The 18791-nt window shown below is 33.9% G+C and overlaps 2 protein-coding genes and 1 long non-coding RNA gene across 4 annotated transcripts; 1 reads left to right on the top strand and 2 right to left on the bottom strand.

Moving 5' to 3' along the window:
* Nucleotides 1-7941: 7941 nt before the first annotated feature.
* LOC105969312 (arabinogalactan protein 41) lies at nucleotides 7942-8710 on the top strand. The gene is made up of 2 exons (XM_012994064.2): nucleotides 7942-8151; nucleotides 8535-8710. Exons 1-2 carry the CDS (start codon nucleotides 8043-8045, stop codon nucleotides 8606-8608), a joined length of 183 nt encoding a protein of 60 aa, XP_012849518.1. The 5' UTR covers nucleotides 7942-8042; the 3' UTR covers nucleotides 8609-8710.
* A 64-nt stretch (nucleotides 8711-8774) lies between these two features.
* LOC105969311 (vacuolar protein sorting-associated protein 32 homolog 2-like) lies at nucleotides 8775-11234 on the bottom strand. 2 transcript variants are annotated; one of them, XM_088824005.1, is made up of 7 exons: nucleotides 11151-11234; nucleotides 10954-11059; nucleotides 10153-10252; nucleotides 9629-9714; nucleotides 9421-9512; nucleotides 9197-9311; nucleotides 8775-9072 (listed from the first exon to the last, which is right to left on the bottom strand). In XM_088824005.1, the coding sequence occupies exons 2-7, from the start codon at nucleotides 11026-11028 to the stop codon at nucleotides 8887-8889; spliced, it is 654 nt and encodes a 217-aa protein (XP_088680131.1). In that variant the 5' UTR covers nucleotides 11029-11059; nucleotides 11151-11234; the 3' UTR covers nucleotides 8775-8886. The 2 variants fall into 2 exon arrangements, with proteins under 2 accessions (XP_088680131.1, XP_088680132.1); XM_088824006.1 differs by lacking the exon at nucleotides 10954-11059 and having other exon boundaries at nucleotides 11151-11188.
* A 5615-nt stretch (nucleotides 11235-16849) lies between these two features.
* Nucleotides 16850-18552, bottom strand: LOC148767397 (uncharacterized). The gene is made up of 3 exons (XR_016034107.1): nucleotides 18338-18552; nucleotides 17926-18199; nucleotides 16850-17072 (listed from the first exon to the last, which is right to left on the bottom strand). It is a non-coding gene; the product is annotated as an uncharacterized LOC148767397 (long non-coding RNA).
* Nucleotides 18553-18791: the final 239 nt, after the last annotated feature.

Raw genomic sequence — 18791 nt, 5'->3', positions numbered from 1 at the left:
ACAAAATTAAACTGCCTCGGCTGACTATATTTGATGAAAATGTGAATTGATCCCCACGGAGGCTGAAATAGCAAATATTGGAAATTCTTCTACATGTAAAAAACAACCACCCACTCTGACCTCCTGTTCCATTGACTCCTCATTTGCATCTTGATTTACGAAATTTAGGGATGCTGATCCGATCGAAAATTAATAGAGATCTAATAGGGCGAGGAAACTCGATTGCGCCGCTGCAAGAAAGTAGCCCACCCTATTACCTTCTCGATAAATATGTCTGACTTTCCAATCTTCCTTGAGAATTCGTCGAATGCCTTGGAAGACAAAAAATACCTCCCACGCGACAGCGATGTGATTATAAAACATGTCAACGATCAATCTGTAGTCCGACTCAACAATAACCTGAGCAAGACCCATCTCTTGGCAAATACGTAAACCGTCTAGAATAGCCTGAGCTTCTGCGAGTGCTTTGTCCGTAAAGATGGGAGAAACCTCGAACAACTGAACCATCATGAATCCGCAAAATTCCCCCACCGTTGCAGAATGCCCCTTGCCCTGAATCATCCACATTGACCTTAACTTAACAAGAGGTTGGAGGGTTCCACCTGATCCAACAGCCTAGAGGAGAATCGGCGAACGAATATTCAAATTTAATTGTTGAATAATGAGTCTACCCGATGGTGTGAGCGATTGTGTAGCCACAAAATTGTCATCCAAAGCTTGAAGTAAAGAGAAGATATTTCGAGTAATGGTAACCGTGTTCATCGGAATATCTTGGAAGATAGTCCTACGCCGACTTTTCCAAATCTCCCAACAACTGAACATGGAAGATAGCCCTACACCGACTTTGAAGATCGCGATCCGACTGTCCTAGATCGCGATATGGGTCCTAATTTGTTGATCACTACAATTTGCCTCCAGATCGCGATTCGACTTTCCTGGATCGCGATCTAGCTCTTAATATGTTGCTCACTGGAATTCGCCTCCAGATCGCGATCCGACTTTCCTGGATCGCGATCTGGGTCTTCATGGCCACTTTACTTGGCTTGAAAAATCGGTTTCGCTTTCAATTGTCTTCGATTCGGCAAAAATAGCTAACAAAACCTAAAAAAAGGAAATAAAACAAGAAACACATAATATAAACAAATAAAGCCGAAACTCAGATGAACGAAGACCAAAACTCGAAGATTCGATAAGTAAAAATCGTGCAAAACGAACACCTATCACACCCTCAAACTTAGATCTTTACTCGTCCGGAGTAAATCAAAACAAAACTAAAACAAAAAATAATAAAAAAAACAACAAACTAAATCTAGGCCACTAACGTAGGGAATCACGATTGTATTTAGCGTAGGCAACAAGCCTTTGAACTCCTGGATACCCCCAAAGGACGAGTTGTGTCTCGTCAGCGTTTTCAGACAACATACCCACAAAGTTGCCGGATTGGTCAAAGCATTGCAATTAATTCTAAAGATAAAACGAGCTAGAGAACCTAAAATTTTAGAATGGCATACGGCTTAAGATATTCGACTTTTCTACCGACCAAAATATTAGATAGACTCAAGAATCCGTAATCAAACAATAAGCAATCATCGAGGTCTTGAGTAGAAATGTGGACGAAAAGTAAGTTTTGATTCTGAAATTCAAAAACTCGAATTGGGCATAACTCATAAGTAGGTCTATTTATTCAATAGATAAATGACAACAACACTTTTTTTTGGTGATTTTCATTACAACTTTTTCTTTTTTCATTTTTTTTGAAACGGGAATAATCGTGACTCGTGCAAGGTTCGATACCACTGTGTTATCTCTCTGACCCATGCATCGAACTTTAGTCTAGGAAACCCCCAAGCTAGGAAACCCCCAAGCTAGTTAGCTCGAGAGACTAGGCGACGAAATGCACCCTACGGGTTAAGCTCGAGTCAGAGAGGCTGGGAAATTAGAGTGTGAATCACGACAATACCATTTTTTTATAACACAATAACATAAAAAAATCACGTAAATACCATTTATTGAACTTTTAGCCAACAACTCGAATCGTGAAAACATAATTCAATTCTAACACACCCCCAAACCTCATAATATTATGCCCCTCTATTAAGCGCTCATGCGTAATCGGAAAAAATTCGAAAGGCTCTCAAAACAAGTTGCAGAAAGGCGGTCGGAATGTTCATCTATTAATTGCCACTTATGCACAACTTCAATTTTAAAATCAACTAGCCAGTCTACTAATCCATTAATTGCTTTGCTTCAATAGAATCCGGAAATGCAACTACACTCGATCCTAAATGATATGGATGTGACGAACATAAAATCCACTATCCACGCGGCACTAGATACGTGATAGGTTAAGTACAACGAAGAAGAACGAGGGGAAAAGAAAGATGTCGATGCGGCGGCGATTGGCGGCGGCTGGTGGCGGAGGTAGGGTTTCGGGTGCAAGGTAGGAAGCTAATAGAGGGAGAGAATCTAGGGTTTCATGCTTGTCTTGTCTGTCTTTCACAAGACATATAAATCATAATTATATGGTCCTTGTGAAAGCCTAACAGGCTTAAGTTGGGATTAGGGGTGGGAACGAGCCGAGCTCGGCTCTTTTGGCTAGCTCGAGCTCATCGAGCCAATTTTGGCGAGCTCGAACTCGAACTCACTTAATGTTTTTTTTTTTTATAATTTAATTTTTATATTAAAATCATTTAATTTTTTATTAAACATTATTCATAGGAAAATAAAAAAAAAATAAAAAAAAAATGAACTCTAGTTATATATTTTTTTTTATTTTTCTATTATATTATAATATTTTATATTGTTATGAATTATTTAAGTAATATAGATTTGTTTCTATTTAAATACTAGAAATATTTATTATTATAGACTATTTACTTTTAGTTATTAATAATAATAATAATAATAATAATAATAATAATAAGAATAATATATATATATATATATATATATATATATATATATATATATATATATATATATATATATATATATATATATATATATATATAATTAATCAAAAAAAAAAGGACAGCTCGCGAGCTGTCGAACAACTAGATTTGGGCTCGAGCTCGAAAAACCCGAGCTCGAGTTCGAGCCGGCTTGTCGAGTTCGCGAGCCGGCTCGGCTCGTTTACCACCCCTAGTTGGAATAAGCCCAACAACTTAACTCCACTCTCTTTCTTGGCTCATTTCTAGCAAACGAATACTCGAAAAAATATAACAATTATATTTTGATGACGAGCACAAAATTCTCATCGATACAAGTTTCACTTTGCAATTTTTCAATTTTCAAAATAAGAAACCCTAATAATATAATTTTTTATTTAAATAATGTAATAATATAAACTATTATAGAAATGATATAAAAAGAACATATAAATATTAAAATATATGTAATTATAGTTTATTATTTATTTATTATTTGTTTTATTATAATCTAAATATTTTTAATAATAAAATTTAATAATGAAAAAAAAACCTAAAATGAACGTGGGCTCGAGTTCGAGCTCGACAAAATGAATTCGAGCTTGAGCCTGCCAACACAGGCGAGCTTGGGTCGTTCACACCCCTTCAAGAGGTATATTCTCAATATTTACGGTTAAAAAAATTCTAAACATGCAATTTTTCAAAATTATGTTTTGCACTCGGGTTACTCATTACTTGAAATCTCCTACATAAATATGTCCAATAATCATCCATTACTTTAGGGTTAAATACAAAAATACTCCTGTGCACTTTATATCATATAACCTCCTATACTAATACTACACATACATACAAAAATTCCCCTGCTGTGATATTTTTTCCAAAATCTGACGAAAATATCCCTGATAAGCCTATAAATATAAGGGTTTGTTTGAGCCATTTTCCACTGTATTTTTTAACAATTTTACTTGGGAAATCCACTAATTAGATGACATTAGATGAATACATTAGATGATATATTTTCCTTAGCCGTTTAACTTATTTGAGTATATTGGATACAAAATCCACCTACCAGAAATTAACATAAACAAAACTAATAAACTACTCATGGTTTTTTTTTTAACAATTTAACATCTAAAAATATGGATTTTTTGGGCAAATAATGTTTATCAAAGAAGCAATGAATATACACGACATACTCAATCAAAGTTTCACCCATTAGTACATCACCGTAGAATAAACTAATTTAAGGCGTGTACATTAAATATCTAAAAATTAAGGAAGTAATTAATTGTCAGATGACAAATAATATGATTCCAATTTGATCAATAATAACAAAACAATTATTTCGTTTTGTGCAGTTCCTTACATACAAAATGTGCCAAGAAAATAAGTTAGAACGATAACTCTCAGAGTTATTTTTTATTTATTGTACTCAATACAAATTAAATACCGTACTACAAGCTTTAATTTATTTCAACGGTTTTTCCAATTTCATCTGAATGGTGAGTGAATGATGTTTATGTTATTAACGAACTTTCAAAATGATTTTGTAAACAAGAGTTGACAATCGATGTAGATGGTCACATAATCATATTGGCATATATGTGTGGCCTATATATGGTCGAAGGACGAGTTGACCTACTTGTCATGTGGCATGTTTCTGGCCGGAGTGACCTATTGATGCGATCTCTTGGTAAGATCAATAGTTTCTCACGGAAGCGTAAGATTTATTGAAAGAGAAATTAACTTTATTCTGCATAACGATAGAAAAGACTCTACTGACTCTTATATAGACTCTCCTAACTAGACTCATCCTACCACACAACTCTTCTTCCACAAGAAAAGAGATAACTATTACGAATAATTAATACCTAGGACTCCTAAATACTTATAAATAATAATATTCAAATAATATAATAAAATAAGACTCCTAGCAACTTAAACATCTGGGTTGGGTGTTTATCCAATCGTATCATTCCCGTCCTCTTCGAGACAAACCTTGTCCTCAAGGTTTAGTTTTGGAGAATTCTTCACCTGAACCTTGCCTCTCTCACCCCAGCGCTCGATTTTTAGTGCAGCCACTAAATTGATTTCCCTCGTTCTTCCCCGAATTTGGTATTCTCGACCTCCGACATTGAATTTCATTGTTCTCGCTCGGTAATCAATCCACATCGGTCCAAGACTCTCAAGCCAAGGCATACCGAGTACCACATCCACCCCGTTTATTGGTAATGCAAATAGATCGGTTTGGAATTCATATCCTTGCAACATCATCACATTCAACCCAAATTTTCCCCGACACTCTATTTTGTCCCCGTTCGCCACCCGAACCGAGAATGGTTTAATTGGAGTAGCGTGCATGTGCAGTTGACAAGCCAAGCCAGGGTTAATAAAATTTAGACTCGACCCACTGTCGATTAATACCTCGATTGGTTCATTCTTAAGTGTGCCCGTCAAACGCATAGTCGACACTCCGTCCTCGCCTCCCACTGCATTTAGAGATATATGGGGCTCTTCGTCAAAGTTCTCACTTCTCATCATCTCGAACCCTCCCTTCGATCTCAATTAGCAAAGCTTGAGCCCTTTTACATTGATGGCCTCGGACAAACTTTTCATCACAATTAAAACATAAATTTTTTTCACGCCTTTGTTGCATCTCTTCCCATGTCAGCTTTCGTGCCTCCTTTGGGGGTGATCGCTCGACCGGTCCCAAGTTATCGATAGGTAATGTCATGTGCCCTGGCATCACTCCTTTTCCATAGTGTAGTTGTTCCTCTTTTCTCTTGGCCAACTCAATCGCAGTTTGAAGATTCTTCGGTTTGAACAACCTTACAGCGCTTGCGATTTCCTCTTTAAGTCCCGCCATGAAAGCTCCCATTAAAGCCACCTCTGGCCACTCTGGTAAGCAATTCATAAGCCTTTCAAATTCTCCTAAATATTCACTGAACCCTCTCTTTTGACGTAGACGACACATGGATTCATTGGCATCTTCGTAATCCCCATGGCCAAAGCGAAGAAGTAGCCCCCTTTCGAATTGATTCCACGAAATTCGGCGATCTCGATTTGTGCGTTCAAACCATTGCCACCATTGGTTCGCGTCCCCCTCCAGATTGTATGATGCTAACATGATTTTTTTATGCCCGTGAATGTCGTTGGCAAGAAAAAACTGTTTCGCTCTGTTGAGCCATTCTCTCGGCTCTTCACCAGTGAATTTCGGAAAATCCATCCGAAACTGGTGGCGTCGCCTTTCCCGTTCACCGTGAGCTGACGCCCGACTCCGAATCGAAGCGTTGGACCCTCGGCTTCCATCGCTATCACCACCAGAAGATTCGTCTGTTGGCGTCTGCGATCCGTTCCTTCTTCGGCGATCCTGACCACGTGCGAGGAGCTGTTGCATTGACGCCTGGATTTCTTGCACCGAATCTTCCAGCCGCTCAAATCGCTCTCGATTTGTAGCCATCGAATCAACGGAGCTTTGATATTATCTCAGCCTCGCTCTGATACCAATTGATGCGATCTCTTGGTAAGATCAATAGTTTCTCACGGAAGCGTAAGATTTATTGAAAGAGAAATTAACTTTATTCTGCATAACGATAGAAAAGACTCTACTGACTCTTATACAGACTCTCCTAACTAGACTCATCCTACCACACAACTCTTCTTCCACAAGAAAAGAGATAACTATTACGAATAATTAATACCTAGGACTCCTAAATACTTATAAATAATAATATTCAAATAATATAATAAAATAAGACTCCTAGCAACTTAAACATCTGGGTTGGGTGTTTATCCGATCGTATCACCTATCTATTTGAATACGGATGGAAACATGGAGTAGGAGTGATCCTCCATGTGTGAACTTATATGATCCTCTGTGGAGCTGATACACAACGATAGACCAATGACTTGAAAGAGTTTTATAAGAAAACGTAGTGACATATTGTGAGATGTCAGTGTCATGGTATGGCACACGCGTTGCATCATAAGTATAACGTTCACATTCGTGCCTAATATTTGCTAACGTACGGATGTTAGCTCATATAGTTATGCATTGCAAATGGTTTTGATGCTATATGAGCCTCTAGCTCAAGACGCAGGTTGAATTTATTGAATAACTTCGACGGTTCCAAGTCTTTGTGATAATTTTTTTTTTTAATTCTTGTTGAAGCACTTAGAGCAACTCCAATTGAGTGGTAATCAAAACGGATCATCAAACACTCAATTGATGGTTGAAACAATATTTCGATACTTTTAAAAAACTCATATGCTCCAACCAAAGATATTAAATAAATTATTATCCCTTTTCTATTGAAATTTATTGAGATTTTATTTATTTTTTTCCGTTAAAATTGCTAGAGCTATTTTTAAGAAATATTTGATTCCTCTTTTTTTTGGTGCATTTTTGCACCTCAAGGTGGTTGAGTATCAAACTAACTACCACTTTAATGCTTCCACTTAAGTGAAATATTTTAAATTTCGAGAATCAAAATGATAATTTTATCATTTGATACTTCATTTAGTCCTCATATTGAAGTGGCTCTTAATTTATTGTATATAGGCTAGTGTATTTTTTAGGTAATCTAAGATTCTCTATTTTGTGGAGTGAACTATATTTTTTTACGTCGTACATAACAACACCTATATTTTTTTTACAATACTCGATGTTTTATCAGAATTTTATTATTAATTATCTTAATATATTAATAAACTTCAGGTTAGGTCAAAAAGATGGTAATATATTATAAGAAATTGTCAAGTGTATTTTATCCTACATATTAAATTAAAAAATAACAACAAAAATGTATATCCACCAACCAATCATGTGGGGGAGTGACAAAAGTGCACAGTCAGTAGAACGTGCAACAATTAACAGCCGTACACGTGGCGATCATCAACTGCCATCACATGGAATCTGGGCCCATAATAATCTGGAACCCAATACTTTGACAGGGAGGATTTTGGTTCCCTCTATCCCCATTAATAGTACCATAAATCCGCTTCTTTCATTGCTCCAATTCTTAGAGAGAGAGAGACAACCAAGAGAGAGAGAGAGAGTAAATCTTGTAGGTTTCTCTCTCTAGATTTTTTGTAGAGAGAGAGAGAGAGGCAATGGAGATGTTGAGACTGTACTTTTTGGTGACAGTATTTGCTCTTCTTTCAGCTTTCATTATTCCTTCTATCAATGCTCAAGCACCAGCTCCTGCCCCTTCAAGCGATGGTGATTCCATTTTTCCTTCTTTCCAATTATTCAAATATTTATTTTAGAGTAATTAACTTACATTATATTTTGAATTTTTTAAGTTTAAAAATTTGAATTTTTTATCATTAATATGGTTAAATAACTTTCTGTTAAGCACACATACACATGAGTGCGTGTGATTATGTGCAGATCAACCGTTAATAATCACCCGGTGTATATTATATTTCACCGAGTGTCGCATCAAATAAACCCTCATTCTATGTGGGTTAAAATATCTGCACGCAAGTGCACGTATCTTACATTTTTTTATTTCAGATCTGTTTCTAGTAAACCCTTTTTAGTAATTTCACATTGGATTTCGAGTTCTTATTTTCCAACGTTATTTATTTTTGAATTTGCAGGGGTGACAATTGATCAAGGAGTAGCATATGTGCTGATGCTGCTTGCTTTGGCTCTGACCTACATAATTCATTGATCCCACATTGCACAATTTGCCATTTCAGTCAAGCTTATATTTTTTTTTTCCAAGTTGGGTTGATTTCTGCAATATTTTGCCAATTTAATTTTATTCTCATTATTCTTTGTTTTACCTGATATTTCCTGTACACATATTTAGTATGTAAAAATGCTGCACGTAACCAAGGCATCGAAATAATTCAACTCCAAACGAACTGACCCAACGTATCGCTATACATAAATATAAATAAACCAAGAAATGGACTAAATTACGAGATTAACAACGAAAGCGAACAATTAAAGCGCCATTTCTGCACGCAGAGCAGCAAGTTCATCTTCCTCTTGCGTTTGTTTCTGAAGGCGATTAGGTAATTTGCCACTTGGAGCATGCAGAGAAGAAGTAGGGGCTGTTGTCGATGGCTGGAGAAGTTGTTCCTCCAGTTCTGCACCTTCCAATTCTTCGAGCTCAGCCTCCAATTCATCCTGTAGTAACACCAAAATAAATAAATCAATAAATTAATAAATAAATAAAAATCAGATGAATCAATTTCGAAAACATTGATGCAAATAATTTCAAATGTGTAATAAATATAGTCAAGCGAAGGACCTCGTCGAAGTCAGCCGCTGCACCGATTGGGGTAGCTAGTGCTTCTTGAATCTGCTTCATGTTCTCTGTTTGTTCATTTATCTCATCCATCGTCTTGTCCACGTCATCAATATTTCTGGTTTTATTAAAAAAAAAAAAATTAGACGAAGCGCCGTAGAGATTCTCCGACATTATTATCGAATGGTATTATAATATTATAAGTCATCATCTATATTTCTGCTTACGTGGCTTTCTGCATTGCTTTCATCGCAGCTGCTGCACTTCTCAAGGCGTCCACGGTTTCGGTAGTGGCTTTTGCACCTTCTAACAATATCATCTATAAAAACGATCATTAGATATTAGCAATCAATCAGGAATATATACATCATCAGAAGGAAAAAATATCAGATAAAAATTGGATCTTTATTCCGAATTAAACATCTGAAAACTGACTTGATCATGTACGCGCAGTTGAAAATTTGCTAGTTGCCCAATCTGTTCCTCGTAGAGCTTTTTCTTCTTCAAACACTGTATAGCCGCTGCATCGTTACGTTTTTACAGCATATATAAGACCTCATCGTACTTAGTTAACGAAATCTTGTCGAGTCAAATCTAATAGCTAAACTAAATTACGTTTCACCGTGAGCTAAACGGGTTTTTGTGATTGGGACCTTAAATTTTGAAAAACCATATAAGCAAATTGGCCGAGTAAGATATTTAATTTACTTATTATTCGCTTTACCGGCAATATTCTTGAATAAATATCGGTGAGCAAAGTGAAGTTCTACTCTGCAACCACACATAAATGAAACAAAAAAAAAAAAAAAAAAAACAATACCATCCAAAATACAACTCAACGAGACTTTATGCAAACTTCATATAACAAGCTAAAATCCACTAATGCTAAAAAAAAAAGACGGAACCTTTTTAAATAGAAAAAAAAAAAAATGAAGCAGCAAAATCTTGTGCAATTGTACCTCTCTTATTCTTTGCTTTTGTGTGTTCTTTGGCCTTGTCCAGCTCAGCAGATGCCTTCTTTTGAAGAACGCCTTCTTTCTTCTCGAGCATCTCAAGAGTCTACACAAGAAAAAAATAATCGATTATTCCATGTTGGCAATCAAACATCTACATTCACCGTAGCGGATTTTTTTACGATCAATACATATTAAAGTTATATATGTCTGAAACAGAGCAGTAGGTATACAGAATTAAAATTCATTCGCTCAATCGAACACGAGAACTAAATTATGTAGACTCCATTCTTCTCAAAAGAACAACACAGAAGACCATTAATCGAACTACACATTACTCTCCGAGAGATCAGAATTCTCTCGGTCAAAGGTCAATGATATTATAGTTAAAGCCAATACCATCTTATATGCAATAAACTATCCAGATAAAAATAATTTAGGACAAATTACGGCCACCCCTGAGGTATGGCAAAATTACGAAAAAAACCCTTCTTGTTTGGGTATTTACAGCCACCCCTCCTTTTTAATATTTTTACATAAAATTTATGTAATTCGGTTATTTACCGAACCAAATCATAAACAGTATGAAATATTGGTGCACCGAAATTTTAACATTCCTAAATTTACCTCTCGAGGGGTACTTTTGTAAGATAATACATAGGAGGTCGGGGTGACTGTAATTACCCAAACAACCCAAACAGTAGGGTTTTTTTTCGTAATTTGACCATAACTAAATTACTGAATAATCTTCGAGAAACAATCAATGTGAGAAAGGAGTTAAGAGAAGAAAAGAAACAATGTTTGTACCTCGGTTAATTTGTCTAAGGTGGCGAGAGCATTAGTTTCTTCTTGTTTAGGTTTGCGTAAAAGACGGGTAAACATCTTCAGATCAAATTTCTAATCTTCAATGATCCTATTATATTTTATAACCGACAAACCAAAATCAGAAATCAGGAGAAAACAAAAAAAAAAAACCGAAACAAAAATGAAGAATTTAAATTTACCGTAAGAACGCAGAATTGCAAAAGTAGGTGTGCAAGTAGTTTTTCAGAATGAGGAATGAGAATGGATGAATAAAACGAATTGGGAAGAGAGATTGGGCAGTGAAAATGGATATTATTATTAGGAGGTGGTGGGAAAGTAGACGACTGCTGATTTTTTTATTTTATTTTTTTATTATTAAGGTGCGGCTACTTGCAATATACTGAGCACTCGTTTGCTTAGTGGTATTAATCTCTATTAACTAAATAGTAGGGGTTAGTAAGATGTTCGGTAAATTAGATTCGTATTTAGTCAAGTCCGCTATTACACTTAAAGCCCGCAGTTAAGTGCTATTATTTGGTTAATTTAGTAGCACCTCTCCCCTGTAATTAATTTTGTAGGGGTGATTAAAACGGATTGGGAAGAGAGAATTAGCAGAGTTAGGGCAGTGAAAATGGATATTATTATTAGGAGGTGGTGGGGAGTAAGGAAGAGGAAGAAGCGTATGATATATATATGGGTTCTTATTTTGGTTTACTTAAGCGCGTTGGTTTTAGTTGGGAAAGTAGACGACTGCTATTTTTTATTTTTATTATTATTATTATTATGGGCCACTATTTGCAATAATAATTAGGGTAAATGACAAATACGCCCATGGCTGCTAAATTACTGTCTCCGGCAGTTATTTAACTATCAGAGACAGTAATTTAACTATAAATTGACTTTTTTTTTATTGATTCAAAAATATTTTAATTAATATTATTGTCTTTGCTACTAAATTAGTGTCTCCAACACTTATTTAACTGTTGGAGACAGTAATTTAACTGTTAATTGATTTTTTTTTTTAATTTTTTAATTAATGTTACTGTATTCGTTGCTAAATTACTGTCTCCAGCAGTTATTTAACTGTCGGAGACAGTAATTTAACTGTTAATTGACTTTTTTTATTCTTAAAAAAAATATTTTTAATTAATATTACTGTATTCGTTGCTAAATTACTGTCTCCAGCAGTTATTTAACTGTCGGAGACAGTAATTTAACTGTTAATTGACTTTTTTTTTTCTTAAAAAAAGTTATTTTAATTAATATTACTGTCTTGGCTGCTAAATTACTGTATCCAACAGTAATTTAACTGTATTAGACAATAATATTAATAATATTATTGTTCGCGAAAATAATATTCATAATATTACTGTCCCAAACAATAATATTACTGTCTGAGACAGTAATTTAGTAGTCAAGATAGTAATATTAATTAAAATAAATTTTTCTAAGAAAACAAAAATTCAAAAAAAAAAAAAAAAGTCAACGCCGGAGACTGCCACCGGCGGTCTCCGGCGGTCAACGCCGGAATCTGGACGGAAAAAAAAAACATTTCAGAAAAAAAAATTATTTTCTGGAAAAAAATAAATGTTGGGGGTAAATGTGATATATTTGTATAAATCCGGTGTCAATGTGTAATATTAAGAAAGTTAGAGCATAATTGGTGGAATTGATAAGAATTATATTATGGAGGTTATTTTAGACTAAAGACATGGGGATGGGTTTAATTGAGAGACTGTTTTTTTTTTTTTGTGTACCAAAATGCATTTAAGTCCCATATGATAGGCCTTTTTTGCTATTCGCCCTAATAATTAATTCTATTAGCGGGAGATATTAAAATGGAAGCATTAAACATTCATTTGGTACTTATATAATATTTTTTTTTGAATTTTTTTCCTCCCCATTTTTTCCTGTAAATACACTCACGCCCCTTTTTTTTCCTATAAAATTAAGTTCAAGTCATTTTATTTTTTAATTCATTTATCCATAAAGTATTTTTCAAAAAAAAAAATATATATAAATATAATTTTTCGTGCCGACCCGGAACCGGTCCGGATAGGCCCGCCGAACCGCATGTAGTACGGGCCGGTTCCGGAAAAAGTGAACCGCGAACCGGCCCAGAATTGGCCCACTGAAACTTTGCTTTTTCCTCCTCCATAAAACCACAAAACCTACATATTCAAAACCCTCAAAACTCAACAAACCTTATTAAGAGGACAAGTATGGAATCAAAAGGCATAAAAAATGAAAGATTCTACGGTAAAAGAAGCCAAGAAAGTATGCACTTATGTGTTTTCTAGTTATACTATTGTTTTTGAAAGAAAAAAATCACGCAAACTCGTTCGACATTTACAAGTCGTTATTGTTATTATTATTATTATTGTTATTGTTATTGTTATCGTTAATGGAAAACTCATACAAACAATTAACAGCGATAAATTTTTTAATCACCCTTTGAAATTCTCACCCTTCCTATTTTTAGTGATTCATTTAACTTTTTTTCTTTATCAGATATATTAATCGATTATGAAGCATATTAATCGATCTGATGAAGCATAGTCGATTAAGGAACTGACTATTAAAAATAAAAAGACACACCTACATAAAAACAAAAAATCAACATTTTTTTACAAAAAAAATAATGTACATAAATTGTAATTGATTTATATAAATCGGAATTAATACACAAAAATCCAAAAATGAATTAAAAAATAAAATTGAGTAATCTTAATCGACTACCAAAACAGTCGATTAACAATTTAATCGACTATCAGAGCATAGTCGATTAGCTTAATCGATTATGATGAAGCATAGTCGATTAAGGGTCCAACATGCGCGAATTTCTCTACCCGCGCCGTCCTTCACCCAATCTACCAAAAAAACCTAGATCTGCTCTTCATCATCACCACATCACCGCCGCCACATCACACCATCACCTTCCCACATACCATTCAAACAAAAATCTATAAGAAAAAAAAGAAAAAAAATCGATCCACCCTTTTTCATTTTCAAACCAAAGCATCCGCAACCAACTACACAAGTTTGAGGCGGTTCTGCATCCACCTCCGCCAAAGGCCGCAGCTCAACACAACTAACTTCCATCCAAAACTTGGGAGAGCCGTCACATAATACATTCAAGTATACAAAAAGCGGATCCACCACCACCACCTTCATCCTCTTCCCATCTCCTCAATGTCTGGAGAAAAGAGAGAAAAAAAAAACAGAAAAAGGAGAAGAAAGAAACGAGAAATGAGATGGGATAAATAAAAATAAGATTAGGGTTTGAAAGAGTATATTGGACAATTAAGAAAAGATTTACAATTATGAAAATAACATTTGAGTGGAATATTAACCAATGGAGTTTTTGGGAGGACATTTTTCTTAACTACTTTTCGTAGAGGGTCATTCTTGCTTATTTTCTCTTAATCTAATCCCAATAAGTTTGACTCATGCAATAACATGAGACGTGGTAATTCAAAAATTGTCAAATGATTGAAATTTGATGATCCTGGCGTCATATTAAAGTAATAAATGATTTGATGAAATTCTATAGCCTTATTAAAACAATGATTTTATTCCATATTTTTCGTTAAGAAATTTATTTACTCCATATCTTATAAAACTTAAATTGTATTGGACTGTAATTATATTTTTAAAGAGTTTTTGTAAGAAGGTACCTGACCCAATATTTTTATTATTTTAGGTTTAAGTGTTATATTTCTTTGTTAATAAGTCTACCACTTTAATATGTCTGATATATGAAGGCAAACTTAATTTATATGAAAAAAATTACCCCAACCATTTCAATCCAATTCCTAATTTTAACCCCAATTTAACTTCAATTTCATTATTTTGACAAAAAAATATAATAATAAATAATGAAAAATCAAAATTTGACTTTATTTTTTCAAACTTTATTTTTTAGGTTTTTTTTGCCGCTAATTTTTGGCGTTGATTTTTTTTTTGTTTTCCTATTTTTTCTTGCCGTCAGTTTCTGGCATTGACCAGCGGTCAACGTCGTTCTCCAACGTTAATTTTTTTTTTCCGCCCGCCGCTAACAAGTGATAGTAAAATTACTGTTATTGACAGTAAAATTACTGTTATTGACAATAACATTACTGTAAACACAATAATATTATTGTCAACCATATTAATATTATTGTTTTTTCGCTTTTTTTTTGTTTGATTTGTTAATCGGTCAACGTAATAATATTACCGTCTCTTATTGTAATATTACTGTGGTTGACTGTAAAAAAATACTGTAAACCGTCAACCACATCAAATTGATTTTTTTAATTTTTTGACTTTTTATATTTTGTTTGATTTGTTTACCCGTCAACGTAATAATATTAATGTCTACTATTGTATTATTACTGTGGTTGACTGGTTGATAATATTACAGTCAACGACAATAATATTAGTAATATTACTGTCAACCACAACAGTATTAATTTTGTTGACTTTTTATTATATTTGCCTTTGTTGACTGGACAACATAATAATATTATTGCATCACACAATAATTTATTATGTAACATAGTGATTTTGGTGTGTTAATATTATTGTGCTACATAGTAATATAACAATATAGTTGTGTTAAACAGTAATATAATTAATATACTGTCAACCAGAATAATATTACTGTTTTTTTACGGGGGCTAAAAAATGTTCAGGAAAAAAAACAACCAGTCAGCGGCGGCGGCAGAAAAAAAAAAATTGAAAGTAAGGGAAAAAAAAGTCAACGGCAGTAAACGCTGAAGACGGTCAAAATTGGGTTAGGGGTCAAAATTGAATAATTGGTTCTATTTAGGGTCAAATTGAGCCTAAATTGGGTTAAATAGATGAAGTTGGAGGATATTAAAATGTGAGAGGGTATTTTAGTATTTTACACACTCCTGGACACCAATAATTTATTATGTAACATAATGCTTTTGGTGTGTTAATATTACTGTGCTAGATAGTAATATAGCAATATGGTTGTGTTAAATAGTAATATAGTTAATATACTGTCAACCACGGTAATATTACTGTTTTTTACGGGGGGCTAAAAAATGTTCAGGGAAAAAAAATACCACCAGTCAGCGGCGACGACAGCAGAAAAAAAAAAGTAGAAAGAAACGGTAAAAAAAGTCCACGACAGTAAACGCTGGAGAGGGTCAAAATTGGATTATGGGTCAAAATTGACTAATTGGTTCTATTTAGGGTCAAATTGAGCCTAAATTGGGTCAAGTAGATGAAATTAGAGCATATTAAAATGTGAGAGGGTATTTCAGCCTTTTACACACTTGGACTTTGTCTGGACTTTTTTGTAAAAGAGATTTTGGTCTGGTACTCTTTATAAATAAGTAGCCTATGATGGACTAATTTGTAGTAGCCATTTTTTTAACTTGTTTTAGATTAGGAAATATTGAATTTATCTTTAACTAAAAACTATGTTGTAGATATGGTAAAGATTATATTTTCTTATGATTGATTTCTTTAGGTTCAAGTTATATCTAAGGTGCAATATTCCGTGCATAGATAAAGTCTCATAAACTAGTGAAGAACCTCAGAGTTTTTATTGAAAAATACATCACAACTTGAAGGGTTCAGTTTGTCCAACAGTTTCGTATCAATGTTTTCGGAGTTGTAACAATATGAGTTCCTTTTACTAGGCCGCAAAAAAAGATTGTCCTTTAAGGAGAAGTGCTTAAATCATCTCGGGAGATGTCGATTCGCCGTAAAGAGAGTTACGCGTTGGAGATGTCCAAGAGTGCAAATGGAGTTGTTGGGTTAAGATGTGAAGTTTGAGTAGTTGCAGGAACGACAAATAACATAAACTAGCATTTAACAAATTTAATCGATATAAAGATAAGAAGCTTGAGTAGCTGCTGTAATTCGAACCTCTTCATATCGCGTCTCTTTGATTCTGCTTTATTAGTTATTTTATTCATAGTCACAAACTTAAGTTGTAACATCAAAATTATTAAAATAATTAAACTTTAAGTAAATGAACATTAGAATTCTATAAGCTTATAAATCAACAAATGCCTTTTATTGCAAGCCTATTTCTCAACATTTGAAATGAAAGGAGCCTTGCTGCATGCCATGGCTCACTCATGGGTAACTACATCTACCACGAGCTGCACACAAAACAAAATATGCGCACTATAATATATAAGTTGGAACAGGGTGGTTTTCGTCCAACAACCGATTCATTACTGACCATATTTTTACACAGATAATAATTTTTTAACCAACCCATTTATAATGAGTTGGTTTATGGTATTTTATATCATTAAAAGCTGATTGACCGATAATTATCAATCAATCAACTAACTATATAAAAAAATTCATTAAAATATTATTTTAATTTCTATGTTTTTATAAATAATTTCATAATTAAGTGTGTGATTTTTGTAAGTGGGTATTATAATATCAAAATAATTAGTATTTTAATTGAAAAAATCAACAAAGAAAACAAGTTGACATAAACCTTCCATCAATTACATTATGCATAAGCGGCCGTTTAATAAAAAGCTCACAAAATTCCACCAATTTCGGAATTGTATTTTTTGTCGAGTTGCTATTAATTATTTTGAAATGATAATTGATGATGATACACGCAAAATATGCATACTTTTACTCTAAAATTGGAATATTTTTAACTGAATTAGCTGGCGCACATGAACTGACCAATTTTAAAACTAAATATTCGGTTGCAAACCATCAACCGACCCATAAATATTGGGTCAACAATAATTTTCATTTTTAAGCAAAATTGGTTTGTCAGGATGGGACGGTTTTTTGGCCGATAATCGACCGACTCAATCCAGTCCCTGCCTTATATACTATGCATACTGCTTGCAATTATTAGAGTATATAATGCTGGTATTTGTAAAAAAAAAAGGTATATAAATCAGTTTGAATCAAAAGATGTTTGTAACTTTTATAAAGTGATTATTTATTTATTTATTTATATAAGGTAGTTCTTACCTGGACTGTCATAAACTATTTTGCCAAGAGCTTTGGAACACAGAAGTGTCTTCTTATATTCCCAATTGAGGAGGTACGTGGCGTGCTTCATCGCTCTACTCTTTTTATTCCAACACGTAGGTTTGACATAACAAAGACCTCCTGGTTCTATTTCATCGCAAGTTCGTCGACGACACGTTTCCTTTATGTACGCTTGCAAGAGTGTAGTAGAAACATTGTCTCTTGCCACACACCATGTGAAGTTTGTCGAACTAAGGTTATCTTCATTATCCGTCTGAAATTAATTAAGGTGTATATATCAAAATAGTTAGGCGACAACGATTGAATTCAAATCATATTACAAATGAGTCGACGAAAAAGATAGTTAGCTATTTATGAAAATATAGATTACTATATTGGTATGGTTTCTTACCATACAAATAACAACGCAAACTAACAAACATAAGAGGCGCAAGGCGGCGCTCGTCGTTTTTGCCATCATAACTCTTGGTTGTGAATATATCTAGATCTTTGGTTTGGTGATAACGAGCGTATTGTCAATCCGATCATTATGTCGAAAATGATCCAATATAAATACACAATCACATCTATATGCATGGAAAATTATATTAATCACTTTTGTTCTTTCTATAACATGTTATATATATGGATTTGTATGGAATAAATGATATTCATATCTTGGCCAAATTTTCATTAATGGTGCATCATCTTGATATTTAGTTCCACTTTGGTCCTTTATGTCTTAATTAATGTCTCATTTTCATACGTCATCTCTATAATTCATCTCATTATAATTGCTCCATGTATAAATTTGTTCTTTAACGGAATTTCTTTAATATTGGACGAAATATTCCATTGTTATAATT

The sequence above is a fragment of the Erythranthe guttata genome, chromosome 10 (genome assembly GCF_056151865.1).
Source record: "Erythranthe guttata isolate IM_541 chromosome 10, IM_541, whole genome shotgun sequence".
NCBI lineage: Eukaryota > Viridiplantae > Streptophyta > Magnoliopsida > Lamiales > Phrymaceae > Erythranthe > Erythranthe guttata.
Note: the sequence above shows the minus strand (reverse complement) of the source record. Positions and strands in the feature narration are given on the sequence as shown.

Bases quoted from the DNA above. Each gene is read 5' to 3' on its own strand.
- LOC105969312 (XM_012994064.2), top strand. From the start codon at position 8,043: ATGGAGATGTTGAGACTGTACTTTTTGGTGACAGTATTTGCTCTTCTT. The intron at 8,152-8,534 runs GTGATTCCATTT...TTGAATTTGCAG, and splicing joins TCCTGCCCCTTCAAGCGATG to GGGTGACAATTGATCAAGGA.
- LOC105969311 (XM_088824005.1), bottom strand. From the start codon at position 11,028: ATGTTTACCCGTCTTTTACGCAAACCTAAACAAGAAGAAACTAATGCT. The intron at 9,513-9,628 runs GTCAGTTTTCAG...TCGTTTTTATAG, and splicing joins AACTGCGCGTACATGATCAA to ATGATATTGTTAGAAGGTGC. The intron at 9,312-9,420 runs GTAAGCAGAAAT...TAATAAAACCAG, and splicing joins AAAGCAATGCAGAAAGCCAC to AAATATTGATGACGTGGACA.